This window comes from Halyomorpha halys, unplaced genomic scaffold (assembly GCF_000696795.3).
Source record: "Halyomorpha halys isolate HHAL.00 unplaced genomic scaffold, Hhal_1.1 Scaffold2838.1, whole genome shotgun sequence".
In the NCBI taxonomy this organism is placed as follows: domain Eukaryota; kingdom Metazoa; phylum Arthropoda; class Insecta; order Hemiptera; family Pentatomidae; genus Halyomorpha; species Halyomorpha halys.
Genome location: NW_027111045.1, coordinates 58928 through 80287, shown reverse-complemented (window position 1 = coordinate 80287; position 21360 = coordinate 58928). Strand labels below are relative to the sequence as shown.

General features: G+C 30.4%; 1 protein-coding gene across 1 annotated transcript in view; it reads right to left on the bottom strand.

Moving 5' to 3' along the window:
• Nucleotides 1-21360, bottom strand: part of LOC106691728 (uncharacterized) — a gene marked incomplete at its 3' end in the record, with an annotated part of 73781 nt that overhangs the window by 20485 nt on the left and 31936 nt on the right. Inside the window, exon 3 of the mRNA XM_024362986.2 lies at nucleotides 8385-8626. Within this exon, the coding sequence (XP_024218754.2) occupies nucleotides 8385-8626 (242 nt within the window). The remainder of the gene's footprint in view (nucleotides 1-8384; nucleotides 8627-21360) is intronic.

Below are 21360 nucleotides of genomic sequence, written 5' to 3'. Positions count from 1 at the left end.
TTTTTATGTATCACGTTTGCACTCCTCAATGTCAAAACATAATTATAAATATAGGAGTCAAAATAAAGCAGTCCTGATGAAGTCGAAATATTGTTCACATTGGCAGATGAAAAGTTTAATGATTTTAAACCAAATTTTCAAAATTAAAAAAAAATTTAGTTGAATAAAAATTATACTTTTTATTACTAAATATATTTTTACTGTAACTGATTTTTGTAAAATTTGAATTTTACTACTCAAAGTTTTAAATAATTATTTTCTTTTTTGTTAAAAATATTTTCTATTTACACTAAAGTTGTGATATGTAATTAGTTAAACTAGACAATTGAATTAAATTTTAAAAAAATAATTTTCACATTTAGGAATAGATATTTTTAAAATATAAAATCTGTAAATTATTACATAATGGTTTATTGTTTTAATTATTGACTTTATTATATAATTAAATAGTTTTCTTTGTCAGTTATTGAAAATAATGTATCAAACCTAAGTCCAATGCACTGCATCTTTTGTATTTTTTTATTTTTTATTTTTTTTTTATATTTTGAGAAGCTCTGAGGATGTTTTCTCCTGACGTATTTTCAGAATCTTTGTTGTATAACTTGTAGCTTTAGTGGCAAAAAAAACAAAAAAAAAACTACTTCTAGTTATTTTGAAGAAAAGCCACTGACTGCGGACACAGTTTCTTTTTTTTTAATTTGATCTTTGTATTCTACTTATCTTGACTCGTGGACAATCAACTAGCCGAAAATACAGATTGTGCCTCAACTTGGGCTATATAGTATGTTGAAATGTATAACGGCAATATGTATTAGACAAAGCAGCTTGATTGAATTTACTTTTCTTTAATTTGTAACAGGAAAAAGGGTCCAAAAAAGATCTTTATTTTATCAACAGTTCATTATTTAATCCCTTTTAATGAATTGAATCAAATTCAAAATAAACGATTCTCAATAACAAGTACTGCTTCAAAGGATTGTACAAATATAGCAGCCATATTCGCTTCTTTTTTTTCACTCCATTAATGAATTAATATTTATTTTAATACATTGTATACATAAAGTTTTTAAAATGATTATAAACCAGCTTGATTTTATAAACCTAAAAATAAACTAATTTACTAAAAGTTGTAGCATTTGAATATTAAAGCCATGACTTTTATTATTTTTCCTTATTGCTTAATATTTATAGATTTTCTGAAATTGCTTGTGAGAACTGTGGTTCTAAATGAATTAGTATCTCTGTGAAAGTTTTCTACTACCGATTTCTACAAAATACGAGCATCGCCGGATAATAATTATTTTTTTAAGACGATTATACTTGGGATTGTGAGATAGTTCTTTGATTAAGGAGCTGGATTCCTAATTATTTTATAAATTTATTTGTTGTGCTATATCGAACGAATATTTATATTGGAGAAGAGATACCTCCTTTCGGCACACTCAGTCTCTATAAAGTGAATAACAGATTGTTCTCTGATCCAAGTACTTACTGCAAGAATTCCCAATAACCCCTTGTTCAATTATAATGATTCTGGTATTTTATTACTAAGGTTATGGAACAGTAAAGTCAGAATAATTTCCCGTATTTAAATTTTAAATGAATAAATTTTATTGAATTCTGGCAGATTATTATATTAATTATTATGCCAACGATAGAGTTGTTATATTTGTATTTTTTTTACTTTACATAATTAAGCCTCCACTGTTTTAGGTTTCCATAAACTAAGTTGGGAGGATATAACAATAGATACATTATCCCCCCCCAAAAAAAAATACATAGTATCTGAACAAAATTTATTAAACATCAATTATTATTTACCTTAGACAAATTAGCTTTCCGAACCTATTTAAGCCAAGAACCTTAGATAAAACACTAATATTTTTATTTTAGGTTTCAGGTAATTACGGAAATTGATTAATTTTCTTCCGTTACTCAAATTTTCGCAATTAAGAATATATTTTGAAAAACATATTTCAAAGGAGTTTATAGATAGATTATTTTAATTATAACGTGGTATTCCTAAACGCTTCATCGTTCGACCTACATTGAACCACGACCTCCAAACAGATTTAGATCAGTAAAATTTAGGATTCTCTTTTGATCCCCATGTTATTAATTCCAGGACAAAATTAGCTCCCACGTCAAAGTTTATAACTTCTGATCGATAGTTCAGAGATCACTATTATTATGTACTGATCTGTCGGGAAGGTGTTTTGGTATGAAATTAGTTTTAAATTTAAAAGGCCGAGAGCACGACGGCGCTGAGGTTATGCACTATCAGCAGTACCTATCGCTTAGCAAAGATCATATAACTTTTACGCCGTAAGTAAATATGTAAAGCAAGTTTCCTCTAGAATTTGTTTATTATAAAACAATTAGTTTTAGTTAAATATATAAAAGTATTATTGAATATTTTAGCTTTTCTCGAAATATTAAGTAGGAATTCAAAATCGGATAATTAAGGAATCCTTAAATTTTATGTAATAAATGTGAATTTTAAATTGCTTAAGAAAGTAAGATTTATGACGTTAATCCTGTTTTGAGATATATTGTAGGCAAAGGACTAGGTTATGAACAAAAGAACAAAAAATTGGCATATATAAGTTTATAAAGAAGTTCAGATTTTTTAAGTGTTATCCTTGAAATGTAACGACTTAAAATAAATGCTTTACATTTTTAAGCAGTCATCATCTTTTTTCTTTTCTCTTTCTATCCATGGCACGAGCTGGCATGAGGTAGAGTGGTTAGTTTGTTGCCAGTCTTAAAAATTGTGATTATGTTTGTATTTTCTTAATCTGTGTCTTTTTTAGCGGGTCCATAAATTTGGCAGGCGTATCCATATGGATTTTAGTAAGTAATTGTATATGTTAAGTTTCTGTCTGAGGGATAATTCAGAACATATGTATAGTATAGAATATAATTGTCTCAGTCGGAAATTAAGCGTTTTACGTTTTGTCATGACGTGTGGGCCCCATGTTAATCTTCTGTCATAGGTACTCCTAAATAAGTAATTGGGTTTGTTTGTGGTATAGGGTGATTGTCAATATAAAATGAAGGGCATGTTTTGTGTCGTAGAGTAAATGTGACATGTTGTGACTTTTATTTATTTATTTTATTTATTTAAGTGTTTATTTATTTAAGTGTTTATTTATTTCAATTCCATTAAATGACATCTTCTTTATTAAACCCCTGTCGAGATAGATAATATAACAATTGGCTCTGGTCTAACTTTCCCATAGTTCGGATCTTCGGAACGTCTGGTTAAAACAGCAGCAGTTCAGGAGACCTCTACACTTATCAAGGCAATGCATTGAAAGTAGTAGTAATGGGTACTTATGTTACTTGATGATTTCAGGTCAACCAATTGACATTTTTTTCTTTTCCTAACTAAACTTAAAGAGCTTTAACTTTTTATATAACCAAATTTTATATTCATTATCACTAATTTTAAGGACATTTAAACTCTTCAAGTTCAAATTTGATCTTATTAATAAAAAAACCAGCGTTATTTTAGGTTGTTAGTTCATATTTTGATCTATTTATTAGTACACTTTAGTGTATTGTTACACTAACAATCATGACTATTGATTGATTTATGATCCTAGTTGAGATAATTGAAATTTCCTCTTCTTCCTTCCTATATATTATTATATTTAAAAAGACTAAACGATATTCTAAACAATAAATGTAGCCTCAGAGAATTACTATACTGAATAAACGGTTAAAATGTAAGGTAAAATACCAAATATTTAATTCATATGGAGTACAATTACGAAAAAACTTCAACTCGATTATTGGGTTATGTTTTATTTGTGTAATACGGGTTCATTGATTATTATGTCTACTGCCAATTCAACAAACAATCAGAAAATTAACAAATAAGTGTAAACGAAATGAAAATATTTGTTAACAACTTCGTTAATATTATTTTTAATTTTAACGACCTACGTTAAATACCAATTAACCGTTTCATTTTACCCTAACCGTTAATTTCTGGGATACGAGTTCAGCTTTGAGTTGAATGCTTCATTGTATACCTTGGTCTCAAGTTTAATACCTGTGATACCAATAAAAAGTTAAAAATGAATAAGTATAAATGTTTAATTTAAAATAATATATATTTGAAGCCGTCTTATTAGTTGCAACTTTACTTTATTTTCAACAGATTTATTGAAGTACATCTGTTAACGCAGCAGAGAGATGGAAAAAGATATTTTTATCATTAAAAAAAAATATAAACTCTGTACGTGAAGATTCAGTAAATGTAGGGAAACAAAAAGGAGAATTACATTTTTTTTTTTTGTAAAAGCTATCATTTTGTTTATCTGCACATTGTACATTTTTGTCCATGTTTTTTAATTTTAGAAAACTATTTGTACAAAAATATTATATGTGTCACAAATCATTGTTATTCTGCATTCCTGTCAATATTTATTCAATGAAAAGTTTGAATTTTTGAAAATAAATTGAAAAAAATAAATAACCAAAGGTTCAGCATACTTGTGATTTTTTGTAAAAGTATTTGTTATCATTACATACTTTAATAAAACGCAAATACTGACAATATAATGTGTTTTATCGTTTTAATTTTAATAAAGACTCCACTACAGGACCTAAGATTCTTTAACTAATGTTAGTACTAATGAAATTTCCCTCCTGCAGCAGTTGTCAGTAGAAACTCCTTTAGCAATTCAAGGTAGGCCATGATAGAACAAGTTGAGGCTATCTCATTCCCATCTTATCAGTAGTACACAATTCTATTTCTTCCAACAATTTCTAAACGTGTGTTTCTCATTTCCACTACTCTATCTAATTATATGTAGTGGTTTTACAGTTTTTTGTTTTGTTTCTGGCAGATTTGCACAATACAGCTTGTTCAAAATTAAAATAATATTTTATAAACTACTTAATCAATAGATGGCAATTTCGAACTTCTCGATATTTCAGCCAGAAAATTCACCAAAATTTCTTTCTAGAAAATCGAAAAAAAGAAGAAAATTTTCCAAAACGACCGAAAAAAAAGGAAGCTAAGTTGCATAAATGATGGTGGACACATTGTAGTTCAGGCTGCTATGCTTGTAGTGTGTGATTGTTATAAACTAGTTCCCTTATTATCGCTTTCATAGAATGACATTAAACCGAATCCGTTGTAAAATAACATTCCTAGCACGGCAGTGATTTTAGCTTGGATCCCTCCATCTACGGTATATTAGTCGACATAAATTTAAATAATCTTTTCGTATTAAGTCATATTTGCATTTATAGCATTATTTAAAATTTAATTTTTAATTGTTCTGGCTGTCTGAGGGCAATGTGTAATTGAAAGTTTATATCTGTTGCAAATGAAAAAAAAAATGTAAGAAATTTATTGTGTACTATAAATTTTTTTCAATAGCTATGTAGGTTATTTTTCGAGAAAAATGATTTTTTTTTTAAAAAACCGAAAATGTAGAATACAACTTTGATTTCCTCTTTCTTAATGAAAAATTATGATCTTTTGGTACCTAAAAACTTACATTCGATATACAACATTAGTTTAGGAATTAACCCAGACAATAAATTTATATTCGAGCCCAATAATAACAATAAAAAGGTGAACCTCCATGACCCGTGATATTTTTAAAGAAAGCACTGTTTTTATAAAGATTTATTGCCTATTTTATGATACTCACTATATAAATGCTTGGTGTGCCCCGGGAGGGGAGGCCTCCTGTCTGAACATACAGGGTTGACTCATGCTCGCTAGTGTAACTAAATAAATAATTATCTGCCATAGCCAAATTCGAAACCGAGTTGTAGAAGTTAGCACAGCACCATAATCATTGAGTTACTCCGCTACCTTTATGATATTAATCCCTCTATATGCCATTAATCCGCTATATAATTATTCCCGATACCTTTGTGATATTAATAATTTTAGGATATTAATATTAATTAGGATTGAGAAGATAAGTATTCAGAGTCACGCACTGATATGAACAAAGCGTCATGTTTCTCTCAAAATATAAATATTATATATTATTATTTATTAAAAAAATAAAATAAATCTGTACTGCTACAACTAACCCATAAAAGGTTAGATAGTGACATCGTGAGGAACTGTTACTACAACAACGGTAGTGCAAGCAGGTGATTTTTTCAAGATCGCGCTCAATCGCCAGGTTTTTTAGCCAATTAAGGATACTAATTAAATGAAGCTGGGAAGACCTCGGGAGTGCTCCAAGACTCACAGGGTTAACTCATGGCTTCAGTGTAGCAGAAAATAATTTTCTACATTAGCAGGATTCAAAACTGGTCCTAATTGCCTAAGCCCGAAGCCTAATTGAATTCCATATTAGCACCTTCTTTTATAATAGTCGTCAACAAACGATATGATTTTATTGAAATAAATTAATACATTCATTGGCAATCTTTTTGTTTATATATCGGATTATATTTATTTTTGTATCTATCTTATTCACCATTGTGATTACTAAACTCCTAAAGATCGTAGAAACAAGAATTTCTTTCAAATTTAACTAGGTTTGGAACAAGGTTTATTAGCTAGCCAAGCTATCTCTAGTTTCGCCGAACTAGAGATTTGAGAAGAAGTATTAGTATGACTTACAAGGAGGTTGGTTCACTATTTCGTTTGAGAAATCACTAAACTTGCTATAACTAAATTACAACTCAACTTCTAAAGACAGAGAACGTGTAAAGAAACTAAACTGCACGAAATTGTACGAACTGTATATCTTCCTAAAGAAATTAGAGCCGGAGATATAAAATAAATTGTTCAAGAAATGTAATTTTTTTAAAAACTACTTTAACTCTCATATTAATTCAAAATCTTCAAGTATATTTCGGAGTTCATCAATAGTTTTAGTTAGGTTGGAATTGAATAACGTTGTGAGTAGATGTGAATTTATTTTGTAAACGCAGTACATCAGCAGAAAAAACATTAATGTTAAAAAATAAAGCACAAAATTTTCTAATTCGATATTTATATAAAAATTCGCATTTAAGGTTTTCAAAAAATGGTAAATAGAAATCTGGCTTGGTGTTTCCTTAAAAAAAGTTTTTTTTAATATTGTACAAAAAAGTGCCTTTTTTTTTTTTTAATTTCGTATACATTTGAACCAATTTTATACGATCAACAACTTGTTTTCTTAAGTCGGTGTATAATAACCATAACATTTCTGAAAATTAAGATCGCCATGCAATAATAAAAAAAATGTCTAAAATTATATAAAATATTTTTTTCTCTGCATCTAGGACGCGATGTTGAGTGGAGAACAGTCGGACAATTTTCTGATGTTTTTCGACCTAGTATTAGCGAAAAAAGTTTTATTAAAATCTGTTATCCTTTGTCCTTAGTTTCCTCTTGTTCGTTAAAAACATTCATTATCTATCACTCCGGATGACATCAACAGTTTTAGGTATTTCAAAGTAGTTTATTTACCTCTTTTCTGTTTACCGAAACATTCCGAAATTTTGTGTTTTTTATATTAAACCCATTACTGCTAAAAGCCCCATGAAACCCACTCATATAATAGATGTTACAGCTTATGTTTCTAACTAAAAGCTACGTGGGGGGTATATATGGTATATAGGTGTCTAGCTCGCTATAAAAATCCTGTATATTTCTAAACAAAAAACACGAAACGACCTATTTTTTAAGACATTGTGTACTCAGGCTAAAATCTAGGACAACTACATTACTGAACCAGATGTGGCCCACTTCTTGCTATGGAAGCCATCAAACATCCTTATATGTTTTCTGGAAACATTTTTCAAACTTTAAAGCTAGACAAACATTAAAATTCGTACATGAACTATGCTATTAATAAAGTACTTCTTAGTTATATTAAATTTTTATGTTCGCAATGAGTTATTATGAATATTAATTTTACCAGAGGTAAAGATGTTGAAAATTCTACAGGTCCATTGGTAGTAAAATAGTAATAGGGTCGAGATTTCCTGCAGAATTTGTAACACTGGTGGCTTTGTTTCCACACAAATTTCTCACATTTTTTTTTTTTTTTTGTAAAAAGCAGCCAGAGTGGAAAAGTCGATACTAATATGACCGATTGTCCACCACGAAGTGTAAGTCAACCCCCTCAAAGCAGATTGGAACCGGTAACGCTTCAGACATGAGAAGGCTAAGTTAGTGGCTCAACACGCTAGGTCATAGACGGCCTCCAAAAAAAACCTCAACAACAGTTATAGAAGGGACACCATTTGAATGAAAAATAAAACTTTTTTTCTGATACAGACGTATTTATAACACTTGTTACTTCATACTAAACAAGTTTTCATTTCCGATGGAATCGTATGGTTTAATGAAGAGTGATTAAAATTAAGATTTTTTTTTTACATATTTATCTGATGAGAAGCCATACTTGGAACATGAAGTTGCCGAAGAAGCCTAAGAGACTGTCCTTGGCGAAGGGGACCCAGGAGTGCACGATTAGGGAGCTCTCGCCGTAGATGGCCATGCTGAGGAGCGGTCGGACGGCCCAATAGCACACCATCACGAAGGTCCCGAAGAACACGTAATAGGCCCTCTTCCCGTTCTTGCGTCTTCGGCTGAATTCCTCCATAGCCACTTCTTCCAGTTCTGTCGTCACTTCCTGAGTCAGTTCTACAAACAAAAATCCACCATAAATCATTTGCACCTGAAGAATTTCTTAGTCTTATAGTTATATATGTGTAGTATATCTCAATTTAAATATCCGTATATATAAAATTTAGCTCAATTGCAGATTAATCAACTATTATTTATCTATTAAAAACACTGAAAAGACAAGAAGGCAAACTTTAGATGACACATTACGAGAAAGTCCTATTTTCTCTCTCTCTTCAATTGATCAGAGAAAATAAACTAATATAAATTATGATTTATTTTTTTTAGGAAAAAGTAGGTTCCAATTTTTGATATATTGATTAATTTTTTTCCATTAGTGAAGCATTCCTCAATTATTTTCATTTAACACACAATGTTTCTCTCGAGTCTTTAGAGTATTCCCTTATCTTCACGGTATTCCATAAAACATAACAACCAAACAATAATTGATATAAATTCTTTTCACTATATAATTTTCTGTTTCACTGTAGCCGTGAGTGGATTCAGAAGCCCCCTGGGGCCCACCTGCCCCCATAGATTGGGTGCTCTTAATTGCTATAATATATAATATTTTTATTTTTAGAGAAACGTGATGCTTAGATCATATCAGTTTGTGACCCTGAATAGTTATCTTGTAGAACAGTAGAGGTTACTCTTCTAGGACGGGGTGATAAGACTATTTGAGGATTGAAAATACACTCAAGCTTTGTTGGAAGAGAACCGTCCAACTTAGTTAAAACTGTCCAAACCCTCCAACTTGGTTAACATAATCAATCCAACCTTATTCACTCATTCTAATCCAATTCACTACCTAGTTAATAATTACTTCTGAAATCTTAAAAAAAAAAATTAAAATGAATTCTCCAAGAGCACATTAAAAGAAATATAACTTCTCATTCTCATCTTGATTAAAAAGATGATGGTGGTATATAGTTAAAATTTAGTAAATTTGTTATATATAAAGAATATATAAGAAAGGTTTACAAAAAAAAAAGAATTTTTAATTTATTTCATTATGTGAATGAATAAAGAAAATTTTCCCAATATTATTTTTAAAAAATTGAGTAGGTATTACTAATAACAAATGTTTTGAACAGGTTTTTATAAAATACTAATTCAGCGTATGGAAATTTATATATATTCAGATCAACTAAATTTTCTTGATGAAAGATTAAAAACTGCAAAATCATAATTTAGGCAAATTAATAGCAAGTAATTAATTAATAGAAAGTATTACATTGTATCAGATGTTAAGAATAGTTTATATTTTTTTATGAGATTTATTAATATAAATGAAATAAAATGTGAAATTAAAATATTCATTATTTCTTTTTTTTTTCTATGTCATAAAATTAATATGCAACTTTTTCATTTTTTGATTTTTTTTTTGTTACTGTAATTTCATTAAATTAATTTTAACTTAGTTTAAATTCCTTCACACCATTTTCCAATTTGAGCCACTTGGTGGGATACGGGTCGGTCTGAAAGCATTGCCTTTCTAATATTTTAGAGTGATGATCTCCTTTTATGAGATTGTGACGCCGTACATCGATAATCATACTCGCTATAAGAGTATATTTCAAAGTTAAGATAGGTATGGCAAGCACGGGGGGGGCAGAGGAATTTCATCATACTAACTTTCTCATAGTTTAAGTTCGTTCCTCTTCTCTTTATTTCAAAGAAAACTATTAAATACTAATTTATTTTAGTTAAATAAATATACTGTATAACTAATAAAGTAATATAATATAACTATTAGCTATAATAGTTTAAATTATTTACAGTTAATTGTAATCCGACCTATCGTAGTGCTTACAAAGAGCTGTTTGTAAAGAATTCATAGAATATAGAATATACCGTAAAAAAGATATATTTCCAATCATAAAAGTCACAAGGATTGGGAATGATTTTGCTCATTATCGGGAAAATAGTTTATTATTTAAAATGGGGAGAAATAAAAAAAATATCACTCTCGGCTATCTAAGAAAATTAGCTCTTCCAAATGGTTGAATCTGTCAGAACGAACCGGTCATCGAGCAAAAATGGGTACTCGGTGCTTTTATATACGACATTCAAAGGTAACGGGCAGCATAAATTGTAATAATGCTTGTCCTTTGATGTTTATGGATGGTTCGATAGCATTCGGCTCCGCTCTGTATAGCTTTGGTATTATAGCGGCTAAGGTATGCTCTGGCCAAAGACAGCACACAGTGTGAGGAAACCCCCCCCCCAAAAAATACAAAATTATTTTTATCAACAAATGAAAGTTAATGCCTAGATATCCATAACCAACGCCAAAGTTCCTAATAACGTTAAAAACTGCGAGAAGAGGGTCGGGAATGCGGTCAGTAATGAAAGAACAATTAGTAAACGTTTGTATTTGTACCGATGTTCATTCCTTCATCTAGGCAACAACAGAAACCGAGATCACCACTTTATAAGAAAAAAATAGTATACAAACTTGGTATTTATGTAATAATAAACTAGATAGTAGATAATACTACTACTAGAAGATAAAGTATAATATTGTAGAGGTAAGAATTATACAAAAGAAATGATAACAGATGATAATAAACTGTTATCAGTTCGTCCTAGGTGGAGCATGTTCTGGAACATTGTACGCGTTTAGACTTATCAAGAACCTCGTTTGGCCTCCGGGGACTGCGTCAAGCCATACTGCCAGAAAATTGGAAGAAGCTGATAAAGTTTCTAAAGAAGACCAAACTGTATCAACAGATATAACCACGAAATTTATAATGCGGTGCCTCTAACCTTGTCGCTGTTTACGGCACCTAAAAATCAAGCAAATAAATAAATAATAAACAAAACATTAGGTAATTGGTGATAAATGACACAAAAATAAAGTGTTTTGTTTCAATTCTAAATTAATCTATATGTGGTTGTACTTATGACATGATTTAACATTAGTAAATAGGTATACATTATTTTTTTGACATTTCATATTCAGATATAAATGAAAAAATAATTTAAACTGTTATTTAAATTATTAAAATCCCTACTTGGATGTGGATGAGGGATTAATAAGTCGTTTAACTGTGAAAATCTATAATCTTTGGAACACATTATAGAAAATACTATAAAATGGGTATGGTCTACTTCACGTCAAGTATATGATGGTATAAGATACCATGTAGTCACTACAGCACTAAAATTGGAAACTGCGTGTTTATGTTTTTAGGATGCTTATTAGGAATAGCAACTTTGTATACTTAAATTTTTCGGAAGAATAAAAAAAAAAAATTCTTTATATCTCTATGACACCTATTGCCAGCCTTTATATCAATTTTAAATTTCTAGGACAGCGTCATTTCTACGAGTCACGCCGTCTGTCTCGTTACCTGAATTTAGATGATTGACGTAACTCGACGAGCTGACATCTTTGTTCTGAGCGTATGAAAACAACTTTATTCATAGTTTAAATCAATTTTAATCCAAAGTTTTTTAACAGAAAAAGTTGGAAATACTTATTGAAACTCTGTCTTAGAATCTTTTGGACATATATATTCATATTTTTTTTCTGGACTATTAACGATACATACTTCAGAATCTTGACGTTCAGCCAATAATAAATGAAATATATTTTGGTGACATTTCGAGATATTGTTGTCATAGTGAGGTTTTTTGCTGGAAAAAAATCTTAACTAATTACTGACTGTATAGAATAAAAATAAAAAATAACTAATTCAATATATTTTCTTATAATTGTTTTGTAACTGAGTTTTTTTATATACCTAATAACTGTTGTGATCGTTAGAACAACCTTATTGCCAACCCCTAACGACTACCTGGAGATTCATCTCTTGGGTCCACCGAGAAATAAATATTAACTTTCCTAAGTAAATATCAACGTTCTGAACCGAGCGCTGTAGGACACAAGTCGTCGTGTTCCTCCCCATACCATACTTTTAGCAGGCAGTCTGTCCTTTTATTCTTGTTTTGAATTTCATAAATTAATTATTTGTATTCACAATAGTGTATGGAGAATAAGTGCTTATGATATTTGAATAACATGACTGTAACAAGCCGATAAACACATAGGACACAATTGACAACTCCTAATAATAATTATTATTATTAATTATAATAATAAATTAATAATATTTAAAATATAAACCAATAGACGAACCACTAGCTGAAAAAAAAAAACAGTTAAGATAAGGAATACCTAAATAACCAACACTAACATTTTCCCGTTTCACTCTGGCTCAGTATTATTGCAAACCGTGTACGGTGTAGTTTTAGTGAGTAGAGTTATTCGTTATGTAGAAAACTCTGTCACAATTGTACCTAATGCTTCTATTTATTAATCTCTAGCTGTATTCTGTCCATTTGAGTGTTTAATAATTAGTTGAGAAAATTCATTTTTCAAAAAATATTTTTTCACTATTGGGGCATGACTATGAGAATAATAAAATCTCAAAACGTTGCCGCAATATAGTTGTATTTTTATTGGCACTATATAGATTCCTTAGTTATGAATAGATTTCTAATTACTACAATTTCCAGCCTGGCTAATTGTTCTAATTTGCATTCTAAAAGACACGATTCCAGGTAATGAAAGGTCTCTCTCTTTTAGGAACCCTGGCAATTAGTTTTTTTTTCCTTTCATTGGCTCGAACATGGCAGGAAGGGGATGAAATCTCTTAATTATTCATGACTGCAGCAAAAAAGTTCTTATTGCTGAGAAATAACTTGTTTTAACTATAAACTATGAAGTTTGATGCAGTAGAATTTATAATACTAGAAAGATGTGGAGTTAGCGGGCTAAGAAGGTCAAATGTATATATTATTATCTTAATAATAGGAATGGGGTGGCACATAGGTATCCCCTACTAACTCTAAGGGCCAAGATTCGAAACTGGCTGTCACTAATAATCATTTATTCTATTATTAAAGCCGTGAGTCAACCATGTGGGTATCTAGAGCCCTCTGGGATCGGCCCAGCCATATAAAGTATGTTCCCTTAATTGGGAAAAAATCTGGTGGTCAAGTGTTACCTTGTAAAAATTATCTCCTTGTATAACCTTTATTCTAAAAACACTACTGAACTCCTGACCCTTCATGGATTGTAGCATTTTACATAATTATTATTTTTTATTATCTTAAAAATAAAAATAATTAAGATATTTTTAAAATTTCATTCTACATATTTCAAAAATTTTCATTTCATTTCATGAAAATTATTCGATGGTGTACGACGTCACAATCTCACAAGAAGAGATAAAAAAGCCCATCCTTGCCAACTGGAGCCATCTCACTAAAACCCTCTGGGAGCGACTGCCCAATATTACTTTTGAAATATTTTCTTAAAATGGAGAGAGAAGACTTTAAGTTAGTTAAATCAAACAATATTTAAAAAACACCTCAAGCTGGAAAACGGTGTGTATTTTAATATATATTATTTATCTGCTACAAGTTCAGTGTTGCTTCCTCCTTTCATATAAAGCTTTTTTCAACCTACGTGAACTCAATATTTTATTTTATTGAGATGCATGCCTTAGTTTCAGGAAGTAATATAATGTCAAAACTTTAATAAAATTAATAAGTATTTAGTTAAAAATTTAGTTTAGCGAACTCGGCAGTAAATCAAATGATTTTTTTAATAATAAATATTGACTCTGTTTATTAGAATGTTTAAGACTACGTTGATTCATTTTATATATTTTGGATATAATGAAACAAAATAAAATAAAGTTTCAATTGAAACTTTAATACAACAGGAGGATTTAAAATTATATTAAAATATTATAATTGTAGAAGAAAATTATATAATAAAATTAACCTTTAACGGATTTAACTGCTGAGTGAAATTTCCTGACCGAAGGTGGAGTCTAACTGTCCTCAAAGTATTTTTTATTTATTTAATTAAAAATTAACCCCTTTAGGTCTTAACCTTGTCATATGTCGCCCATATTTTCATTTACTTTTAATAGTTTTGAAAACAAAAGGTGTTTATTAAATCTTAAATTTATTCACATTTTATTTAACATTTTCATAATCTAATTTAAATAATCGAAAATGATTAACAAAACGAAGATGAAACTTAATATCATCTTGCGTAATGTTATAAATTCATTTATAATAATACATAAATTTATTATATTTTTATAATTTAATGTATTTAATAATCGCCACAAACTCACTCTTAATAAACTTCAGTGGATAAAAAAGAAGATTTATTTAATAAGTCATTAGTAAAATAACATAAACAAAAATACTCTTACAAGCAATTTATTCCAGGAGCAAACTGTATTACATAAATAATTGATTTGCATCAAACCAAGTTAACTGCATGAATCGAAGTTAACTGATGGTTAGCTGACAGCTAAAAATTTGTAAAAAAAAAATTAAATTACAAAAATTTAAGGAACAAAAATGAATTAACGATGTAACAGACTTTAACTAATATAAAGCGTATATAAATAAACTACTTTTGTGGCGTGATGTAGCTGTGCTTCTACTCGCCAATACAATAAAATTAGAAAATATGTAAAAAATAAATAAATAAAAAAAAGTCAGCCTCAACATAGTACAAATTTTACCCAACAAAATTTGTGGTCCTTAACTTTTGTCCCGAAATTTAAATCTAATTAAGAAATAACTAATTTTAATTTATATTCAAGGTGTAATATTTAATGATGTCTTTGTATTTAAAATCCTATTTCATAATCCGACCCACTGCATCGAGCAACGATAGTTCTTTTAACAGCATTCTATATTTCTGGAAGAAAGAGCAAACAGTAGACAAAGGGTTCGTAAGAAGATTGAAGCCGGCAGTTAGCAGATAGGAGATAGCACCACGGGGTAAATAGTCTGCCAACTTCTCTCTCCTCAAATCCTCAAAGATATTCACAGCCCTTCTCCTATATTAGCCTTCTCTTCTCGTTATCTGTCCTCAATTCAATCCTTTTTGGGAGTTTGTGACCTAGTTCGTCTTATTTCCAAGTTCAATAAGAATTTTTAATAAACTTTGTAAATGATATCTCAGGTTTTGACAATTTTTCAAGACTATTGTTGGGGAGAAAGACGTTTCGTAAATGAAAAACCCGACCTCTTCCTCAGAGAAAAATCTTCGCTGGTTCGGATTACAAAAATAAAAAACGGAGGACCTGAAATGAAAATAAAAAAAACAAATAATGAAGAAATTTAAAGAATAAAAAAAACCTTCCAACTGATACACAAATGTAATTAAATTAAAATATAACAATGAAAATTTAAAAAATGTAATCTTAATGTTGTTATAAAAAATAGAAGAGTCAATTGTGAAAATAAAATCTTTGGATATATGTACTAAAAAACTAAGAGAGTTTTCTTTATACAAAAAAAAAATAGTATTTCAGTTTTTGAGAAGTAAAAAAAATAAGGAAACAAAACAAACAAACAAAATATGAGATTGGATGAGAGAATGGGAGAAAAAAAAGTCACTCATCAGTAGATGGCCGGGGGAGGGGGGGAGAGGGGTTGATGTGCTTCCTCACTTACAAAGTACAAATATATAAATAATAGATAATTGTGGATTCGGGAACCCACCCGGCCTCATAAAGTAGGTACCATTAATTAGGTGAAAACCTGGCTGTCGAGCATGATTTTTACTAAACCACCTCCATACGCAACCGTTGGTTTAGTAAAAGTACAAAGTACTTGCACTTCTGGATCTAAGTGGTAAAGGTGCTCCTGAATCATTTTTCACTATTAAAATCAATGGGTCAAATCAGAAGACCCGTTTTCGATATATTGGTGGGTTAAGGAAAAGAAATTTCCGAGTTCAAAAATATTGATAGGAATTTGTTAAAGGTTATACTAGATAATATTAATTCCCCAGCTTAATCCCAAATCTAAGAAGCTGTTCTCGAGATATGCTAGTTGGGTTACTGTACCCAAGTGTGTGACGAAAGTCCACAGTGAACAAGACCCTGGGCTCAGAGGTCCTCAGAGTAATAGAACATTCATCCTTTATTTAAAAAGAGTGAATTCAGTATTAGTGACTAATGCTAAACTCCACCCAGGTAGAAGATGAGAGGTCAAGATGAGATAGAAGAGAGCCGGACCTTCTGCTTTAATATTATAGCACTTGAGTATTCAATAGCAAGTAAGATTGTAATATCTCTTACTAGTCCATGTTATCCCATTTAAAATCAATAGACATATTTTAATTAAAATCACATTGTACCCCTTTTCGGCCCAAATTCCAAAATATCAGATTTTTTATGTTAATTAATCAAGAATAGAGGTTTTCTTTTTCTTTTCGCCATGAACAATTTATTTCAAATCAACTTACTAATATAGTTCATACCCACAAATCCAGTAGCCATACCAGCAATAGTATTAGTCATCATTCTGAAAATATCTTTTAATATTGAATATCACGGTCAACTCAGGGAATTAAACAATAGCGAAAATAACTCTTCTTTATTTTTAGGGAAATACGAAATGAAAAATTATGATTGAAGGTAAACACATACGGAACCAACAAACACAAAAATACAAAACACAGACGGAGTTCACAGAACCATAAAGAAATTATTGTGCTCAGGACTTATCAAATTGTTCAACTGGTAAGTCTTGCAGTTATAAATAATAATAAAAATTGGTCATTATAATAATTATAACACAATGGGTTATATATTATAAGTAATAATAAAATATGTTATAACTAAATATGATATAAATAAATGTTAGAGAACAAATAAATTTTAGCGTGTAATGAAATTCAACAAACCGATATACAACAGCAAACCACTGGCCGACACATTAACTTCATAAATATAGCCACAAATTTATAAGTGATGATATTCCAGACAGCTCCTGTTAAATCACTGTGGTCTGGGATAAATCCAGAGTATGCAGAAAATTGCTATTTGTAAGACTGGTTCTGTGAGAGTGTTAATTGAGTGGATTGTATAAATGAATAAAATTATATTTAAAGCTATTGGACATGTACATACTGTCTATATGGGGTGGAGAGCCGAAAGCTCATATTACTGTTACTGTGTTATTCAGTATTGATTTAGAGGATTTATTTCTTCTTAATGAGTTGATTTGAGGTATCTCGTGGATTGTTGTTTTGTTCGCTCATTGTCTTCTCCGCTCCCAGTGAGCCGGCTGTGCCCTGAGGTTTTCTACTCCATGTTTGTAATAATCTATTAATCAAAAGTAGAAATAGTCTAAGATCTGGGCTTAAAACTGGTAATTATCTTGCTTTCATTCAAAGGTAATAGCGCTTCTCTACTCGGCCAACAGAGAGCAGCACCTTAGCTTGCAGTGTCCTGAATATAATTAAATTGAAGTCGTTCAGGGGAGGTTCACTACACAGCTCTATTAAAAAAGGCAGCGACTAAAAAGGAGATGAGAGATCTCTCCTAAATTACGGAACTAAGCTTGAACCGGTAAAACCTACAGTTAGTTACTGAACTAACCCTTGCCTAATATATTGCAAATTTTCTATTGTCATCTAATTTTTTATACAACACTATTATATAGTATAGGTACAAATGATGAATAACAAACAAATAAATGCAAATAATAAATAAAATGTGTTTATTTACAAAAATGGATCTATCTAAATAATTACATAGTTATATAAATACATAGACAATAGAAAAATATCCTTTATTTGAAGCCTGTGTACAATTTTAACTGAAACACATAAATAACAACATAAATAACAAACCTGAAAATAAGTTATATACTTTAAAAATTGTTGTGATAAAGTTTTAACAAATAGTGACTGTGATAAATGATTTTAATTTTGGTTTTAATGTGAATGTTGACAAATTAGAAATTGTTGTTGTTTGACCTGGGCAGAATAGCCTGCATGGAGTTAGAGTTTTTAGATCATGTAGTTCCAAAATTGTATTAAGTAGATTGTCCCTGAGGATGCCCGGATTGACCGAAACATCGGACTTATAAGAAAAATAAAAGGTTTTGAGACTAAAATGGCTAGAAATTAAATTATTTATTTTTAAAAAATTTACCAGTCTCAAGAAAGTGTTTAAGATTATAATTTAAAAACCAGGATATAATATAAAACAGCAATATTGTGTTTATACAAAATAATAATATCAAACTTATAACAAACTGTATTAATCCCTCATATGTTGACCAACTGAGCTCTTTCTTGTGTAGCCCGTCACAAATAGTTGTCACAAATAATTGCTAAGAGCTCTTTAATGCAATTATAGCTTATTAATAAATTGAGTAATGTTCTGGAGCGCAGGTCTACCGCCCAAAATATTTTATTCTAATTTCACTATACATGTGACAGGATCCCAACAAGTGAAAGGTATCTTCTTTTTCTTCGGAGATACAGCCCGGGCAGTTATCAATTATCAAGCATCTACGGTTATCCACTTCAATTGTAAAAATAACAAGGCCATTAAATTAAAAATGAGATTGGAAAATAATTGGTTTAATTAAAGTTACATAAATAAGTAAAATGCACTTTTATTTATTTAAATAAGAATAGAAATTTAAAAATGTCAATGTGATTTGTAACTACATCGAGGAAATGTGCGAATGAAGGCTTATGTTGAGACTGAAAGTAGCAGCTACTAAAATATCATGCTTTAGGTTCCTTTCTACTTACCTATGGAAAATATCAATACATACCAACCCTACCTTAGAAGCTTTTCCCTCAAATATATTGTGGTTTTTTGGTTAGGATATATTTGTATATTATAATAAATAATCATATGCTGTATATGATTAGTTTTTAATTTGTGTGAATATTTGTTTATAATCTTTTGACTTTTTTGATCATTTTGAAAGAAGATGGTTATGAAGTAAATTATAGGAGGATCGTACGGGTAGCGATCAATAAAGCTATCAAAATAGTAAAAGAAAATTATTTATTGTTAACCAACATTTCTGTCACTTGTAGTTCTCAGCACTCCATTCTGACAGCTCTGACGAAGCCCTGCAATGTGGGGTGAAACGTTAGTTTTCAAGAAATAGTTTTCTTTTACTATTTTGATAGCTTTATTGACCCCCACCCGGACTATCCTCCTACAAGAATAGGTACAATATGAATGATCAGGATCAGGAATTTGTGTGACATAAAGAGGAAGTATATAAAATACATTCCTTTCTTATTGGAAAAGTTTACAGAGATATTTGGCGAGAGAAGATTTTCAGTAAAAGGGGAAGTGGGAGAGCCATTGCTCTTAGTGTATTTTGTTCGAGTAGCCGGCTGTTAGAAAGGGCCTCTTTTAGAGCTTGGCGTAAAGCATTGCCCTGCTCGACTCACTCTGAATTTTACAACACTGAAAAGTATTAGGTCCTACGGGCTTCTTTTTATCAGTTTTATAAGCCTAAAACAAAAAAATAATAAATTTAATAGGTTCTACTCGTAGCACCAATACTTTGTCTAACTAGTGTATATTGAAATAATATTTCTACTATTGCTGTATGAACCAGCAACCCGACACAGTCCAGACAATCTTTCAAATTTTCCTTTGTGATGACCTTTTTTTTTTATTTTTTATCTCAATATTTTATTTTTGTCATGTTTATTTTAAGTTTTACCACCACTAGAGTCATTTTTGTACTGAAAATTTTAGTAAATTTAAAAGTTAGTAAATTAGAATATTAAAGTATGCACCCACTTATGCTAACGAAAATTACATTTAACTATATGTAATCATAGGTATTAATATATTATAAAAAATTAAAAAGTTTTAATATTGTTGTGGAATCTTCTTTATACATCTTTTTTTTAACATTTTTTCTTTCAATATCCTCGTTATAATATTCATTACTGTGTGTTATTCTTATTCATGTTTATGAATTAAGTTATTTATTTTACACCTGTTTTTGTTGATTACTCAAGATAAAACAAATACATTAAACGTTAAAACAAAATTATAAACAAGTTGAAAAAAAAATGTCTGTTTTCATTCTCTATTTTTATTATTATCTTTGTTTCTATATTTCTTCTATCTCTCTTCGTTCTCAAGAACTAGTTACCCATTTTCATCAGAACGTTAGAAGCTAATAGGAAGGTTTCACAGTTGTATTGCGATTTTTGAAGGAAAATTATCATTAAGAAGACATAATTGACAAAAATAAGATATAAAGACACACATGACGAAAATAAACACAGCTATAGTATCATTTGTTGTGAATTTACCTATTTTTTTTTTCATACCCTCCTGTAATGATGTTATTGAATATTTGGTACGTACATATAGGAGTTATGCTATATGTATATCTGGGTGTTAATGATACCTTGGATTGCCTTTTGGCATTATAAAGTTAGGTGAGGGGTCCAATGAAGGTTGTTACTTGGTTGGTTGACGCTAGTGGATTATTGGAACGGGGAGGGGCCATTCCACTGGTTGAATGGTGAAAATTTAGACCTCAGACTTGAAGAGTCTAAGGCCTTCCCTCGTCGAGGACGTCGACTAAGAGAACCGTGCTCTGCCACCTCCCAGGTCGTGGTGGAGGGACGATCTCCCTGAAAAGTGGGTTGCAGCAGGCCTTCAGCCCATCAAAGAATTTGAAGTGCCGTCGGCCTATATACTCCGGCACAGTAGGGAGTTGGAGCTCTTCACGTATAACTCCGTTTTTGGCCCTCTGGAGCGTGGTTCCCCGGATGATCTTACGGAGGACAGATCCCTGGAAGCACTGTAGTCGATTTATTGTTGTGCTGTAGAGGTGTCTCATAAGAGGGGCGCCGTGGAGCATTGTAGGTCTTATAATGGATTTATAAATCTGTAGTTTAAGGCGTAGCG